Source organism: Chaetodon trifascialis, chromosome 8 (assembly GCF_039877785.1).
Source record: "Chaetodon trifascialis isolate fChaTrf1 chromosome 8, fChaTrf1.hap1, whole genome shotgun sequence".
In the NCBI taxonomy this organism is placed as follows: domain Eukaryota; kingdom Metazoa; phylum Chordata; class Actinopteri; order Chaetodontiformes; family Chaetodontidae; genus Chaetodon; species Chaetodon trifascialis.
This window is the reverse complement of record NC_092063.1, coordinates 12,049,067-12,065,354: the sequence shown is the minus strand read 5'-3', so window position 1 is coordinate 12,065,354 and position 16,288 is coordinate 12,049,067. Positions and strand designations below refer to the sequence as shown.

General features: G+C 43.6%; 1 protein-coding gene across 6 annotated transcripts in view; it reads right to left on the bottom strand.

The window, feature by feature from the left end:
* The window catches only part of LOC139334582 (ERC protein 2), a 149,942-nt gene that overhangs the window by 82,473 nt on the left and 51,181 nt on the right, over positions 1-16,288 (bottom strand). For 4 of the 6 annotated variants that reach the window (XM_070967549.1, XM_070967550.1, XM_070967551.1 and 1 more), the window contains 4 exons: positions 13,967-14,104; positions 8,659-8,847; positions 4,320-4,361; positions 3,814-4,007 (listed from right to left, as the gene is read on the bottom strand). In XM_070967549.1, the coding sequence (XP_070823650.1) occupies positions 3,814-4,007; positions 4,320-4,361; positions 8,659-8,847; positions 13,967-14,104 (563 nt within the window). Of the gene's footprint in view, positions 1-3,399; positions 3,491-3,807; positions 4,008-4,319; positions 4,362-8,658; positions 8,848-13,966; positions 14,105-16,288 lie in introns of those variants that run through there. The other 2 variants (XM_070967552.1, XR_011602389.1) reach the window with 2 other exon arrangements.

The following is a 16,288-nucleotide window of genomic DNA, read 5'->3' as shown; positions in this document are numbered from 1 at the left end:
CGCAATGCAAATATAGTCTCACTGTTGCTTTAATATACTGTGTGTGTGTGTGTGTGTGTGTGTGTGTGTGTGTGTGTGACAGGGTGAAACAGAGAGGAGGTTAAAAAGGAAGAAGTGTTTGTGTGTCCACGTGTTTGAATGTGAGAGAATGTAATGTGATGCACTGGATGTCGAGCATTGTGCATGAATTTGATATTTGTGTTACGAAACACCTCCGCTCTGGTGCAGGTGCAACTTGTCTATATTTCCACAGTAAAACAGGAGGTTGGCGGGTCATTTCCAAAGCTTAAATGGCCATTTAAATTGTGCGGACACCTGCAAAGGCACAGAGAAAGCATACAATTTACAAACATTTTCATTGAGAAATATTATACACAAAGCCTTTGGAGGTTGTGTGTGTATTGGTGTTCATGCATACAGTGTGTGTCCTTTCAAAAGATTGATGCTCTGAACATCTGGAGTTTGATTATGCTCATAGGAATAAGGCCAAAAGTGAAATGTGTGTGTTTATATGTGCAAACGGTTGTTTGTGAGAGTGTGAATATATATATCAGGCAACAACCGCTGATTCCTACCAGCCAATAGACCGGTGCCAACTCCACCAGCAACATGTATTCTCCTCAGTTTCACCCTAGACACACACACACATACATACTGTACATACATGCATTCGTACACACACGTATACACACACACACCTCCCTTTTCCTGAAACCCTCCCTTACATACCAGAGTGCTTACCACGTCAATAGCTGTGATATGGTGAGACTGGGAGGCTGATTTATGTCTTAAAGTTTAGCTCCCACATCACCACAGAAACATTAAAACTATAGGACTGTAACAGCATTAAGAAGACTGTACAAAATAATTCCACCACTTTACAATATATAGCCATGAAGGAAGGGGTGGAGGAAAAAGAAACAAGGCTTTATATTCACGAATATAAAAAAAAAAAACACTCAAATTTATGAAACTGCAGATGTTTGAATGCAACAACGTCTAAAAATTGGTCTCGTTTCAAACAGACCAGACTCAATCTCTCGCTTTCAACACCATGTTACCAACTACATAAAATATAGAAAAGTGATGCAGTGCAAACACTCGCTTAATGTGAGTGCTGCTTAATTAATTGCATAGGAAAAGGATTAGAAAGCTTCACTCCCTGTATGTTATATTAAGCATTTTAGTCCACCATATCTGCACAAACTGCTGCAGGAGATCAGTAACCATGGCTTTCAGAGCTCTACTTAACAAATCCAGCTATTAGCATTAGTGTTAACAGCTGATACAGATGCTTTCCACAAAGCCTGTTCCGTGTCTCTGATCACTTAGGCAGATTAGTTTGGAATTACACCTCCACACACAGCAGTAAATAAAACACCAACAATAAACTACCTAATGCTATCTATGACTTGCAGTAGATCACTAGCAGATCTAAGCTGTATGAAATAGCTGTGAGTGAGTCTCCCCTGTGCTGCAAAGTATTTATTACAATGACCTGCTGGCTGCATTCATCTTTGACTCGCTCTGCTTCACCGCCAACAGGATGAGAAAGTGTCTATTTCCTCATCTGTTCTTCTCGCTCGCCATCTTAATAGCGGTTAATAGGCCATCTGACAGCGTTCCAACAGAAACACTCTGATTAAAAAGACATTCATCCTCCACCCAGTCACATCTCGCACTGTCTGACACAGAAGTCCAATCAGTACACAGAGACACTCGTCCGCCCGTGCTGTCACATTACACATGCACAGACACGCGTGTAAAAATTCTTGTGTCTGTTGTATGTTTAATGTCTTTGTTAAGTCAGAATTTCCACTGATAATGAAACTACAAGAACTTGATGCTTCACTTTTCTGTACAGCAGCCAAACATATTTACATAAAAGGGCATGTTTGTGTGCTTTAAACTAAGTAAAAAATCTCTTCTCTTCTTCTGTATATTATGTTTACAGCAGGAGTGGATGACTGCAGAGGATCCTCTGATAACCTGCGGCTGACCTGCATGTGACCCCCGACCTGTACACGCTGGCCAGAGGGGAGGGGTCAGACTGATAGGAGTGACTGGCTGACACTAATGAGACAGCAGCCTCGATAAGATGGACGAGCTGAGGGGAAAGAAACTCTTCCAAAGCTTGATCCCAAACACTCAAACGGCTGCGCACGCTCGTGCACGGAAACTGAACGCACAGATTAACACACACGTGCATGCATGCACTACCGGTGACAGCTGCATGTGAGCAGGAGACACATGCAGAGGTGGAGGCGTGACGCATGCACACACACATGGAAACAGAGAGTGGACTGTGTGAACAAACTCCGTGGGAGCTACTGTATCCCTATTATACTTGATGCTCATGCGTTCCCACACAATTTGAGTCAGCACACGGTTTCCATGCCAGAGCGGAGAGTCTGTAAAACGGGTAATGAATGAGGCAGGAAACTGTGTTGGATCCAGTACATGCAGCCCATCCAGATACATTCTAAACCATTCAGGACCGTAGCTAGCGTTAACACACCTGATGGGCCGACGTGTGTTAAAGAATCGTTCTCTCACATACCTTTTTCACACTCATGGCTTCTCCTGTGCAGTTGGCGACCCACCAACAGAGAAACCACCCACTATCAATCTACTTCTACAGACAAGCCAGCCACCATACAAGCAACTGCTCCAAGTAAAGATGCACACCATGTGCAGACACACGCACATACAAAAGCATGCCTCTTGCTTCTTTTTCACACATGCACGCACACACACACACATCAAGTAAATATACACGCAAACACTCACATACAGTACCTCGGCGTTGGCACTGAACAACCACTCATTTGGGTACATACTGTATATACACACCATGCCAATCCATAAATCAGATGATAATTGAGTAGCACTGTGCCAGTAATAAACAGAGTAGTATAAACAGCCAGTGTCTGGGCTGGATACACCACCTCCCACTGGCATGCTGCTGGCTGCCTGCCTGGCAAAGTCAAACACACACACACACATGCACACACATACACACACTCTTGCTGTATGCATTTACAGAAATGCAAAGACAGAAGCAAAACCACTTATCTGTTGGGTTTGCAGACACATATGTGAAAACACAGTATGATATGATGAAAAACACTCATGATAGCACTCATGATAGCGATGAAATGCGAAGAAGCCTTGCAGAAGTCAACACAACACAGAGGCTATACGTCTCCAGTGATATAAATCAGGGAAACACATAAAGTCTCTCATTGTGTTGTTGCTGTCACAGGAATGACGACCAGGATTGTTTGCTGTAAATGCATTGTACATTTACTGTCCCGCTGGGATAGTCAAACCTGAGCTTCCTGGGAATCAGATTTGAGCCAAAACGCCCCATTTTCCAACTTTATACCTGGGAAAGTTTGGCATGATGTCAAGAGTGACGGCTACGGACAGTGTTGGCGGTGGTATGATGGTATGTTTAACAAGCACACTAAGAAGTACTTACCCAGGTCTGCAGACGTTGATACGCGGAAACAAATGATAAAACAGTAAGCCGAATGATTAAAAACAACACATGTACACAGGTCAGAGTGTGCATTTATAGAGTGTGATTACATCAGGCAAAAAGCATGACAGTGTGGAAGTGGTTTCAAGTGCAGGGAGGACACAATCTAGACAGTTTATGTCTCATGGATTACTCCTTTATAAATAGAGCACTTAGGAATGAATTGAGATCTTACAAAGATCCGGTCACTTGGAAGGACACTGCTCTCTGAGGACACCCACATGGTGTCTTGTGATGGATATGATTGTCACTGAATTTTTGACCCTCACCTCTCAAGATCAGCAATTTTCTTCTCCTTGCACGATTTGTCAATCTCAGCATCCCTCAGAGCTGCCATTAGCCTCTCCACCTCCACTTGTGACTTCCCGGATTCCTCTCTGTTGCGAGCCACTTCCTGCTCCAGAAGCCTCAGACGGTCTGTGATGTCCGGACACTTTCGGGCTGCTTCTTCTGTGCTTTGGGTCTTTTCGGGGAACACGCAGAGGGAGTGGATTCATTAGGCACAGAGGCGCTTGTCGAGCACTGCTCCTTTTTTAAGACGACTGTCAGACTTAGCTAAACTCTCAGTTTGAATGACAGATAGGGCAGATGGATGTTGAGCTAAGCCTGACAAAGTGCAGCTCCCAGCAATTAAGTTCAGCCAAATCTGACAACAGGGAGCTGAGTGAGTCTGAGAATTCCTAAAATGGCCTCTGCAGGCGCGCACACACACACACACACACACACACACACACACACACGTGCAAGCACAAACAAGAGGCATAACAGAACTTACCGTGGGGCTTCCTGCTGGTAGCCCATCGACTTTGCCTAGCACCTAGAGGTTAATACAAAAAGACAGAACAGATGGTAAATCAGAACGTCATGTAAGAACCATGTTCGAATTTTAACATCCTCTCGGACTAAAAGACTGGACCCTGACAATAACAGGGTCACTTGTGAGATCATGCTGTATGGGTAGCTTTGAAATCTTAAGGAAAAGTTATATCAACCCAAACTATGTGGTTAGGATCACAATCTAGCTGAAGCAATCTGTACCCTGATCTGCTCTCATCCTTTCATGATGAGAGCATCCTCCCCCCCCGGTTTCTCTGCCTGCTTTTCTGTGGTTTGCTTCTATCAGTTGGCTTCCCCCCGCGGCGTCCGTCATGAAGAGGTTTGGAGTTCAGTCATTATCATTATAAAATTACCGTCTCCCTCTGTTTGGCTGCGATTTTATGAGACCACCAAACATCTCAAATGCTTTTCGAAGCAAAATGTTTAAAAAAAAAACACACAGAAAGGTTATACTGATGAATTCTTTGTTCTCTGAGAAAAATATCCCAGAGGAAGTTTGTAACCTAGAATTATCTTTCCCTCGACTTCTCCCTCCTTCTCTTGGTCTTTACTTCTCTCCGTCTACTGTGTTTGCGAAGATTGTTTAACTTGTTGAAACAGCTGAGGCCAGTCGTTTAAACATCATCAAGTGAGCGCACACTAACACATCCACACACACACACACACACACACACACACACACACACACACACACACACACACACACACACACACACACACACACACACACACACACACACACACACACACACACACACACACACACACGCGCGCGCACACACACACACACAGAGCAATTTATTGTCAGGTCTGCATAAGTCTGGGACTGTACATGCAGCTTTGCTTGAGTCTGTCATTAGAAAAAAAACAAGGAGTGTCTGTTAACGATTACCACGAGCTAATCTGAACAAATGCCTTTTTCCCATTAAAACAAACCCACCAGATAAACCATTTGCATGAGTAGGGCCCTGCATATGGTACATGCAGCCATGAGCACAGCATATGGAGCACAACTAAAAGTCTTATGCATGCATGCATAAGCTTAGCAGGAGCACATCTGTAAATGTTAAAGTACTATACACTCAACATGTCCGTGATGACATCGTTGTAGACTATGTGTTTAAACATTTGTGTGTGCAAAATATGCACACCTACTGGATATGAGCGGCCATGGATATGACTAGCCTGTCTACACTATATGTGCCATCTTGTGACCTTACATAGCCCCACAAGCTTGTCACCGATTCTGTAAACACACATGCCTAAACTAAGGATTAAATACTGTCAAAAGGAGAATGCTTGGCCCTCTGGAAGGCAAACAGAGTCATTGTTTACCCCGTCCTCACCCCCCTTACCTCCACACCTAGCCTCAAACACTCATGCACACACATCAAACCAAATCTAGGCTTGCACAAAATGCATTAGGCCTAAGTGGACAAGAGTTTGTTATGTTCTTTTAGGGGAAAACACAGACAAGGGGAAAGCAGGGGCTGAGAGCACGGCGGGTCCAACAGGAATTTGTGATATTATGACAGGAGGGGGAAGGCCAGTAAAGATACGATTACATATATGGTCAGCGAAATTAATATTATCATTCCTGGAAATGTCTCTGAAGTGTAAATATTACAAATAAGTTAAATATGTGTGACCACCAGGATCTGTACTGGGTTATTTAACTCCTGGTCGGAGGATACTGAGCCAACACTCTGGGCCGGGCCAGGCAGCATCTGAATAGAAGTTTTGACACTGAAAGGTAATATCTGTGTCTAAATAGATAATGACAGCATTGCAGCATCAGAGAGCAACACAAAGGGGTAAGAAGATATGACATCCGCCTGGTTTGAATATGCCAAAATCTTTTGAATAGGATTCAAAAGTAAGCTGAGGTGTGGTGCCTCCTCGCTGATTTAAGCCAACCCTCTCAAGAAAAGGTCACTGCCTTCCCTGAGGATCTTTACTGTTTTTCTCTTTGAAGTACTAGTATTTAGTCCCAGAAGTCCTTTATTAACCTCGGAATCAACAAATACTGTTTTATGAGAAGAGGATGAGGATGCAGTGAAGTCAACAGAGCTCTGAGGTTAAGATAAAAAGCTCTGCTAACAGCTTGACTGAGTCAGTAATACAAACATCTGCAGATACAGTGAGTGGGTCACTGTGTGTACACGAGTTGATGGCATAGACAAACCCAACATCTGCATGAGAGGTAAATGAGGAAGAAGCAGCGCAGTTAGACGAAAAAGCTTATTTCTCCATTTTTGGAAGTATACATTGAATGACGACACTTGTCATACAACTGCTGGATGAATGTAACCATTATTAAACTTCTTTGAGAGGAAAATAAGGCCTTTCTGAAAGGCTTATGTAAATAACCCTGCTTTTGTATTGTTATGTCACATTATTACACTGCAATCATTTGGCAGATGCTCCGGTCCAGAGCAAAATACAAGTGCATTCAAAGTCAACATACACAAGGGCAGAACAAGTTATTCTTAAAATGAATAAACACCAGACTGATATTCTCCAGAGCACACACAAAAAAAACATGTTGGGGAAATAATTCTTGCAAATTAACACTCTCAAGCCTCCACCCTCTCAAGCAAAACACCTCAAGCATGCAGTAAGAGCTAGGGTCATATTTGCTTTTTTAATAGAAATGAGATTTAACTGTATGCTAGCATAGGGTGTCAAGGGCTTTTTTCAGCCCGTGGCAGGCGATGACCCTTATGTCTGCTATCCTGACTTCAGCAGGCAGTTTGACTGAGATGAGCGACTTTCAGAGCAATGGTCACGGCGAACTGTGTGGTTAGGCCGAGGCTCACTGTTTTATCATTTGAGTATCACATGAGTTTCACCGGTGCTGGATTCCTGCCATCTGCAACTCCAAGTGAAGCTTTTGCTGTGCAAAGCACACTGGATTTAGCTTTTAGACCAAAAGTACACGTGGCTGTCAGTAGCAGATCGTTACACACTGGCTGACGACACTGTGGTTAATGTACGCGTGTGTATGTGTTTGTGTCTGTGGTAGGTTAGTTTGATCAGATTCTAATCTCAGGCACAGTGTCAGTTCACCTCTGACCTACTGAGTATTACAGCCTCACAACCTGTCACACTCCACTGCACCACAATGGGATCAAGCACACCGACACACCAGAACACATGCAGACGCTCACACATCAACAGTTGGCTCTGTGCTGGCATGCATGCACAGGCACACAGACAGAAACGCGCGCACACACACACACACACATACGCACAAATGCAAACATGCAAACATCATCTGTCTTTTTGAAGAATCTGTAAGTTTACATAACAGGTCTGATTGCTGCCGAGTACACAAAATAGTCCAATTATGGCAACACTTCTGTCAGAGTGTGAATCTCCTCGCTACAAAGAGTTATTGAGCTGCTGTCCCTTTCATGTGGTGCCGCATCAACATTCAACAAGATATCATTTCACAGGAATGAGATGTGTGTATGCTTTTTATGAGTATAAAAGAAAACATTCTCATAAATTCTGGCAGGGCGAGAGTCTGTCCTGGCTTGTAAGCCTGGGAGAGGAAAAAAAGGGAGAAAAAAGAGAGCAAGGCCTCTGACTTGGCATCCGAACAGGGATACAGGGATCTTTTACGTCCATAAATCACTCTCTCTTAATTCATCCCTTTATCCTGTGGGACAAAGTGCAGGCAGGCCCTTTGCTAGGGAGTTGCTAACAATACTGTGGATGCTCACAGGGAGGTAAACGAGTGGAATTACTATTACTGTAGATGTTAGCAGTTTAAATACAGGGTACAAGCAGCATATTACAACCAGTGCAGAGTGGCTGTAAAAGTAAATTCTTTTAATTCTTTTTGTACAATAAAAAGTAATTATAAAGTGTCGTGATGTTCGTTTGAAGTGTTCGACAGTAAAAGGCTGTGAGAGAGGTGCTTGTTATTATTTGTTTTATGATGTCTGTGAAATGACATTTTGCAGCTTGGCACAAACGGTTGCAGCGTGTGCTAGTCTGTTATGATGCGGATAACGATGAAATATTGATGGCTGTCTGCACTTTGCACACATACCAGACTGGAAATCTTGACTTGTTGTGTGCAGTGCTCGTATCAACATGCACACGGTTTCAACCATGAGTTCTATTTTGTTTTGGATATTTCAGATTACAAGTAATATTTAGAGAATGATTACAATAATAGCCAAAACATACCACAGACACACGCATGTATTATCTAGACGGCATCATTTCTTAAAGTATCATTGCGACGTCAATGATTCCCTACTGACCTCTCCATCAGGCCTCTGGTTCTGGGTCGGGCTGGGGTTAGCAGGCTGACTCTGGGACAGCTTCTGGGGCTGCAGGGCTGAAAGTTTGTCCTTTAATTCCTGGTTCTCCTTCCTCATCTGTTCCAGCTCCTCCAGCCGAACCCGGTCCTCCCGCTCCTTCTGCTCGCGCAGATTCTCAATCACTCGCTCCTGAGATAATGAGACAGAAAAAGAGGTGAGGGGTGTAGGGATACAGTAAAGAGCCGTGAAAGCTATCAACTGCATAAAAGCTTGTTCAGATTTACGAAATGTTACAAAATGGATGCTGTTTTGCTTCCATCGGCCAAAGCTTGTCCGCCCTTCGTGATTACAGTTCTTTCCTATCATTATTGAAAATGTTGAGCCAGTCTCTCGCTGAATAGGTTCGTCAGCATGCTTCACAAAGTGAGGCCAGAGACAAACTTATAAATGCCTTTCATAAATAATACCACCATAAATAATAGCAGGGACATGAGGCAATCGGAGCCAAGTGGAACAGAAAGAGAGATGCAGGAAGGAGGAGAAGTGTTGAGAGACAGAGACAGATTTATTGAGAGGATTGGACAGTGCTGTAGATCACTTCCGAACAACTCCACACTGCCTTCTGATAAACCGGGTTGGAATGTTTACATCATAACTTTCTCTATTCTCTAATCACATCGGACAACAGGAGGACCACGGCTTTGGGCATTGGCTTGAGACCAGGTCCTCACCATGGGTGGGGGAGCATGCAAGGTGTGTGTAGTAGGTGTGTGTGAAAGTATATGTGTGTGTGTGTGTGTGTGTGTGTGTGTGTGTGTGTGTGTGTGTGTGTGTGTGTGTGTGTGTGTGTGTGTGTGTGTGTGTGTGTGTGTGTGTGTTTAGGTGTGGACTGAAGTGATTATCAAGGTGTTTACTCAGGTGTTTATTTAGGCACAGAGCACAGCTCAGCAATGAGGCTTTACGATGTGGCATCGCCGCATGATTGGCAGCTTTAAACCCCTGGGTAATTGGACAAATACACCCACTAACTAGACCTGGCACTGTAACACACTGCATAGTGGGCTTTGGAGGAGAGGGCGAGAGAGAAAGAGGGAAAGAAAGGAGAGGGAGAGAGACCACATGGTTAATAGGTCCTGGGTGTTTTCCCCACATTATGAAATATCTCTAGGATGTTTGGGGTTTAGGGAAAGAGACCAGGATGTGATAATAAAACCTGCTTCTATGAGGCTTAACAGCGGAGCACACGTAAGCACAACAAAAACTCACATACATAACATCACAAACTGGCACACACACACATACACACACATACACACACCAAAGAGCAGGGCTCGGCTTGGGCACAATGCCCTGGCCTGTTAATTAGAACCACAGCACTGTGGCTAGCGACTGGCTCCAAGAGCAGGTTTGTGACAGGGTGTGTGATTAGCAACACACACACTCGCTCTTGTAAACACATTACACACACCCTGTGTTGACCACAAAGTCTGAAAAGCTCGCCAATGTTCTCCTCATCACAGCTGAATTATATGTAGGCTGCATCAGAAGTGGTTTCTGTGTAAACAGATGGGCCGAGGCAGAAAAGGGATTTACAGTTTATTGTGCCATTATGCTATTCATTTCAAAGTCTGTCGGCAACAAAAACAAATTTAGGTGATAAAAGATCATTTTAAGTGAAAACATCTATGTGCTGTGTTGGTCCATGGGTTGCAGAGAGAATGTAATGCACATCAACCAACATCTTGCCTATCAATAGATGGATTTCTGTGAGCACAAAGCAAACAATTCTGGATTGAAGATGATGACGACGACACTCCTGCCATCACCATTTCTTCTGCAGCCCTTCTGAGAGTTACAGTCAGGTGGTTGTCTAATAGCCGTCAGTCCAGATGCCAGGACAAAAAAGCTTCCTGCATAAGCTGCTGGTCTGTGACGACTGTCAACTCTCCATTACGCTCGGTTCTTGGCTTAGTATAGGCTGTGTTTTCTTATAATTTAAGATGGCTTAACTGTTGTTGGCTATTTTTGCTGTGCTGTTGCTCTTCAGAGTGAATTTATGACAAACATGAAATATTGGCCTTTATGGCTTCTGCATGCTTGCAGGTGATGTTGTGCTGCTGGCTGCTCAGATTACTAGTTTGCCATTGAATCTCTGTATATTCATTTGCAATCTGTGTATTCATTTGTAGTGAATATGTATTCATTTCCATTGGTATTGTTCAAAAATTAAGATGTTGTGGCAGTTGAGCTAATTCTTGTGGTCTGGAAAGTGATTGCTTTAATGCCAATGCCCACAGTGATAATTTGATATTCCTCTATGGGCTGAATTGTTCTTGGCCATATTCCTCTCCTTTTCTTGCTTTTTTTTTCTTCTTCTTCTTTTTTTCTTTTTAATAAACTCATGCCTGGTATTCAGGACATGCCTTCATTTCCAATGATGTTGTGATATTAATAAGACAGCCCCTGACATCTGAATACCGTTAGTATCCTGTTGTAGGGATGGGCAATTAATTAAAATTAATTTCGATTTTGGATACACTTCTGAGCCCAATATTGACCAGAATTATTGTGATTATGATTTATGCCATAATCAGGCAGCCTTATCCATGCCACATGTTTATCTAAGGGAAGCCATGATTTTGTCTGAGCTACTTCTAAGATGAGAAAGGCTTTGCAAACATTCAAGGGAAATCGCAACATAAATTCAGGATGGCGGTTCTGCGGGTTTTGGGGGATTAGCTCTCTCAGCAGAACCTTCGTCACTGCTCGGATTCAATCTCTCACACCAAATCTAACTGTAACCATTTGCTGTAAACAATCGGTTCGTCATTATGACTTTACTGACTGAAATGCAACATAGCTGTTAGTTACTTCAGACAGAGCACTGAAGTCACGCCTGTACAGAGTGATTGGCATCAGCTGTTTGTAATATGCTTCACAATGATTGGCTCATTACCAGCCGTGGCTAGTAACATCCAATCATACTCATGCAGGAAGACACTGTAGATATTATAACCACACACTTATCACTTACTCTGATGATGATGCTCATGCTAACGATGTTTGCTGCCAGAGCTTCCACCACCACCCCAGCCTCCTCATGTGGTACTTGTGTTTTCGATTTAACTATGATTTAACGATATGTATTTGTTCATTAAAAGAGGATACGCTCTCTCCGCAGAATCCTTGTCACTGTTAAGATTAATTCAGAGCTCCCTCAAACAGCAGGGATCTACCAGATCTCAGAGAGTTATAGGCCACTCAAATTTTGTCATGGACGCTCCTTCTATTGACCCTGTTCCTTCAGTCCCTCACACAAGTACGCTCTTCGCAGGTCAAAACACAAGTAACACAAGCTTAAGTAGCCAACAGAAACATATAACAACAAATGTAAAGACATACACTTACACACACAAGAGTATGTGCACAATGGAACCCATAAAAATGTGGCAGCCACTAGAAAACAAGCAAAACAGCTGGACATCCACATCTGTCCTAACTGGGAACTCTATAAACCCATAAGCAGCAGCCAGTGCCAACAAAACATAAACCAGCATCCATCTTTTAGCCTGCAGTGCAAACAAACATCTAAATGGGAACCATTTTTTAGCCCGCAGCGCCAAAGCAATCGTTTTTTTAGACTGTAGTACCAACAAATGTCTGCTAGCAACAACTTTAAACATGTAACAAAGCTAAGCAAGATGGAGTCACTCTGAAATGAAGCCAGTCAGTTCAAGGCAGAGTGTATATACTGCCAGACTAGGATTTGACATCTCCACGGTCATGGTCAGTTCTGTATATAACATCAAATCTGCCCTGTGTTCAAGCCTGTCTCCAATTAGAAATCACTGGCAGCCTGTCACCGTCAGGGCAAATTCAGAAACACATTGCTAAAGAAAAAAAACACCATTAGCATTAGCTTTCCTGCTTCTCCAAAGCAACTTATTTACCCTGGAATCCTGCAAAATCAATAGGGTTTTCTAATATAAATGATCTGTGCTGTGAAATGCAGTGCATGTGCAGAAAACAAAACACTGCAGTGGCCAAGAGGGCCATCCGTCTTTTGGTGTTAGCTAATGCTAGCTCGGTAGAGTTGAGGTGAGGCTTTATGGACACCAGCTGCGCTCTCTTGTTGCCAGAAAACAACAAACGCTGAATGTTTACGACCAACATCCAGGCCATCCGCTCACTCGTCCACCCATGTGGAGTAAGTCTGCTTAGCTCACCTTGACTTACGTGGCAGTTGCAGCTCTGCCACTTTATGCTGCACTGTGTCTTCCTATGGATGCATACAGCACTGTGCTACCTATATTACTTCCTGAGGCTATGCAGACTGTATTTCCCAGTATTAGAGCCACTTGATAAGGTAGCAAGTTAGAAACAAATTTCATATTTTACTAACATTAGACCTGGATTGTACACATCCCTTTGAAACGTTACAGTGCAGCATCAAGTCTGCACCGTCTCTCTCATTATGTTCACTCATGGTCACTGCTGCTAATTTTTTCCTCTATATGTGTGCTATCGGTTACTGAATTTCTACCCCTGTCTGATGCTTTGTGACTGTATTTTTCTTGCCAGCTCTGTTCTTTCTCTTCTTCTTTCATACATCTTGCAGAAGTTGCTAATTTTTTTACTCTGCCTCCACCCGTGCATTCCTTGACCTCTCCCTCCCGTAATTCTGAGGCCACCTCTTCCATCAGGGCTGTGCCTCTTCTGCCATTCCACTTTTCCATCCCTCCATTCCTCCCCCTTTCAAAACTTCTATCCTCCCCTTATTCTATAGATCATTCCCTCCCTATGTTCAGCGCAGTTACAGACAGGAACTAATCCTCTGTCTATGTTCACCTTAGACCTCCCTTCTCCCAGTGCCTCCTTCTCTCCATTACTGTTTTCAGAGTGGACCTCATCTAGTGTGGCCCAAGGTCTATAAATCAGGAGGCTGTGTCAGTAAATTATTGCAGTGAGTCATAGCAAAGCACGCAACTTAATTAAGCCATATGCCATATACCAGCTTCCTGAAAGACCAGTGTGCCTCAATGGGTAAAAATTTCCAGGCCAAGTGGTGGTCTAATGGTTTCATTTTGTGAGTTTTTATTGTCTACACCTGACAAACATGTTTTCGTCTCGTCATCAGCAGTGTGTGTAATCCTTCACGCCATCCATCCAGTGACTAACACAACAACATCTATCTACCTCGAGTCTCTTTTCTCAGTAGTTGCTGTCAAAATTTCATGACCTCCCAACCTTTGGATTTTTTTTACAAGCACATCCTCATCCTCTGTTCATGCCTTCCTCTGCTCTGTACCTTTTCTGAGAGGGCTTCCTCCAGTGTGGCCAGGGCTGTGTCTGTGTTGCTGGAGTCAGTCTGAAGGCCCTGGACTCTTTCCCTCAACCCAGCCAGCTGTTTGTCCTTATCCTTTAACTGTTCCAGCAGGTTCTCAATCTGGAGAGAGAAGGACAGACAGAGAAGCAGAGGAGCTGGGGTTAGCGGCATGTCGATGTGAAAGAAGCACATAACAGTGACAGTAATTAAAAGAATCATGGGAAAAGCTGAGAGGTTAAGTGCCATTTGCACAATGTACCCAACTGGAGTGCCATTACTGGAGACTTTGCGGTACCAAGCTACGATGAAAAGAGATTATCCCATTACCGTTCATCAAGAAGATGAATTTCAACTGTGAACAGTGTGCTCAGCCTCTGGCTGTATTCTCCAATTTCCTGTTGCAATGTCTTCCATTCTGGCCTGGCATCTCAAAGATGCACAGCAATGAAAGCCTGCACTCTATCACTCAGGAAAATTATGGTTGGATCCATGAAGAGAGAAGAAGTTAATTCTACTAAGTGGAGAGGTGTAGGGAGCAAATACAGCCACTGGACAGTGTGATCAAATCAGCTTCAGGACAAGTTCAGTAGTGTTAAATAAAGAGTTAATCCAGCACACTGACTTACAGGACTGTGTCTCTACATCTGCCTTTCTGTGGCTAACCTCATGTCGCTAAAGTGGTGGTGTAATAGCCAGTTGTGGTGTTCAACAGGCTTTATCTGATGAACATCCACAAAACAGAACACAAACACACACACAAAGACAAATGCACGGGCACAAACACAAAACGCTCTGGGCTGTACCAAACAAAACACTAGCAGATGTAGCTGGACTAGGACACAGTGCGATGCAGTGATACTCCAGAGGGCCACAAATTAGTTTCAAAGGGACAGCACATCTGGTGACAGGACACAGTGTCTTGCTTGTGACTTCTAATTTCTACAAGCTACATTCCTTTAAATTCTGAATTAATATCATCATGAATGAAAAGGGTAGTTGAGTTTGAGAAGTTGATGGACTCGCTGAGATTCCTTGAGAGCCACACACTGGCATAGAGGGTCCATTTGCATGACTCAGTCTTCTTTGGCGGTTTTTCTACAGACGGACAAAGCACCATTCACTCACTGCTGCAAAGCATTAATGCCACATTTGACCCAATTGGTCCTCTCTCAGATCAGGGCCTGCACTGTACAAAAGAGAGGCACATGCACTGAAAAGAATTCATTATTTAATGAACATGAGAATCCAATAAAAAACAACAAAAGCACTTCAGGCCATCAAGAGACTGCATTTTAACTGAAATGGTGACAGGGTAAAAAAATGTCCAGTGGGGAGAATAAGCCGCATTCCAGTCATGGGTATATAGATAGATAATGTCCAAATCTCCACAGTTATTTTACAAATGAATCCAATTAGACTGGAGACTTTGGTGTTCCATGCTCCCTGGAGGACCACAGCAAGGATTTAAAGGAGCCATCTTGGTTTTGGCAATGGAGAGAAAGTGGCAGGAGGGGATGGGAAAAAGCAGCCAGGACCCTTCAGCAGATCTTGATAGGTTAATGACAGTCATTACACAACCAAGCCGAAGGCTCTGATAGGTCTGTCCACAAGCGATAGGGACATTAAACCCTTCAGGGAATGATGGGAAAGCTTCACACTACCACAGTCATATAAAATTCCCAGCAATTCACGACTGCTCGACGGGACTTTAGGGCAGACGCTGTGAGTGAGAACGAAACTGGGAGAGGCGAGGTTAACATGGGTTTCCTCATTTTTTCTCTTATGTTTCTCTCATTCTAAGTGTGTGGGCTGAAGAGGTACTTCTCACTTATTTTTCAAGGGATGTAGGCACTTGAGTGCTAAAGCTGGAAGCATTCTAACATTGACGATCTCCACATCATGGAGCACCCGTGAACCCCCCCTACAGAGTACACAAGACTGACGCTGGAACGTGCTTATCTCAACATGCAGTAAATACAGGAGGAAGTACAAACAAACCACATATCAGGCTTTGGCTTCCAGTTGTAGCAGCTCAGTAGCTTCGACATACCTTGGTCTCCTAAATATGCACCGAAACATATACATATGCACTCATGCACACCCTGGCTCTGTGGGCACCACATGGCCCTGCTTCAGGTCGAATTGAGCATGTCGCCTCTGGTATTAGATAAATGATTGCATTCTTCACCATGCTTGAGTTTGCTTTGGCCTGGCCGCACAAAATAACAACCTCTTGATGAAACATTTAGCCTCGTCACTGGGCCTTCGGTGAAATTGTGCAGAAAAACGTTCAACGCAACTCAA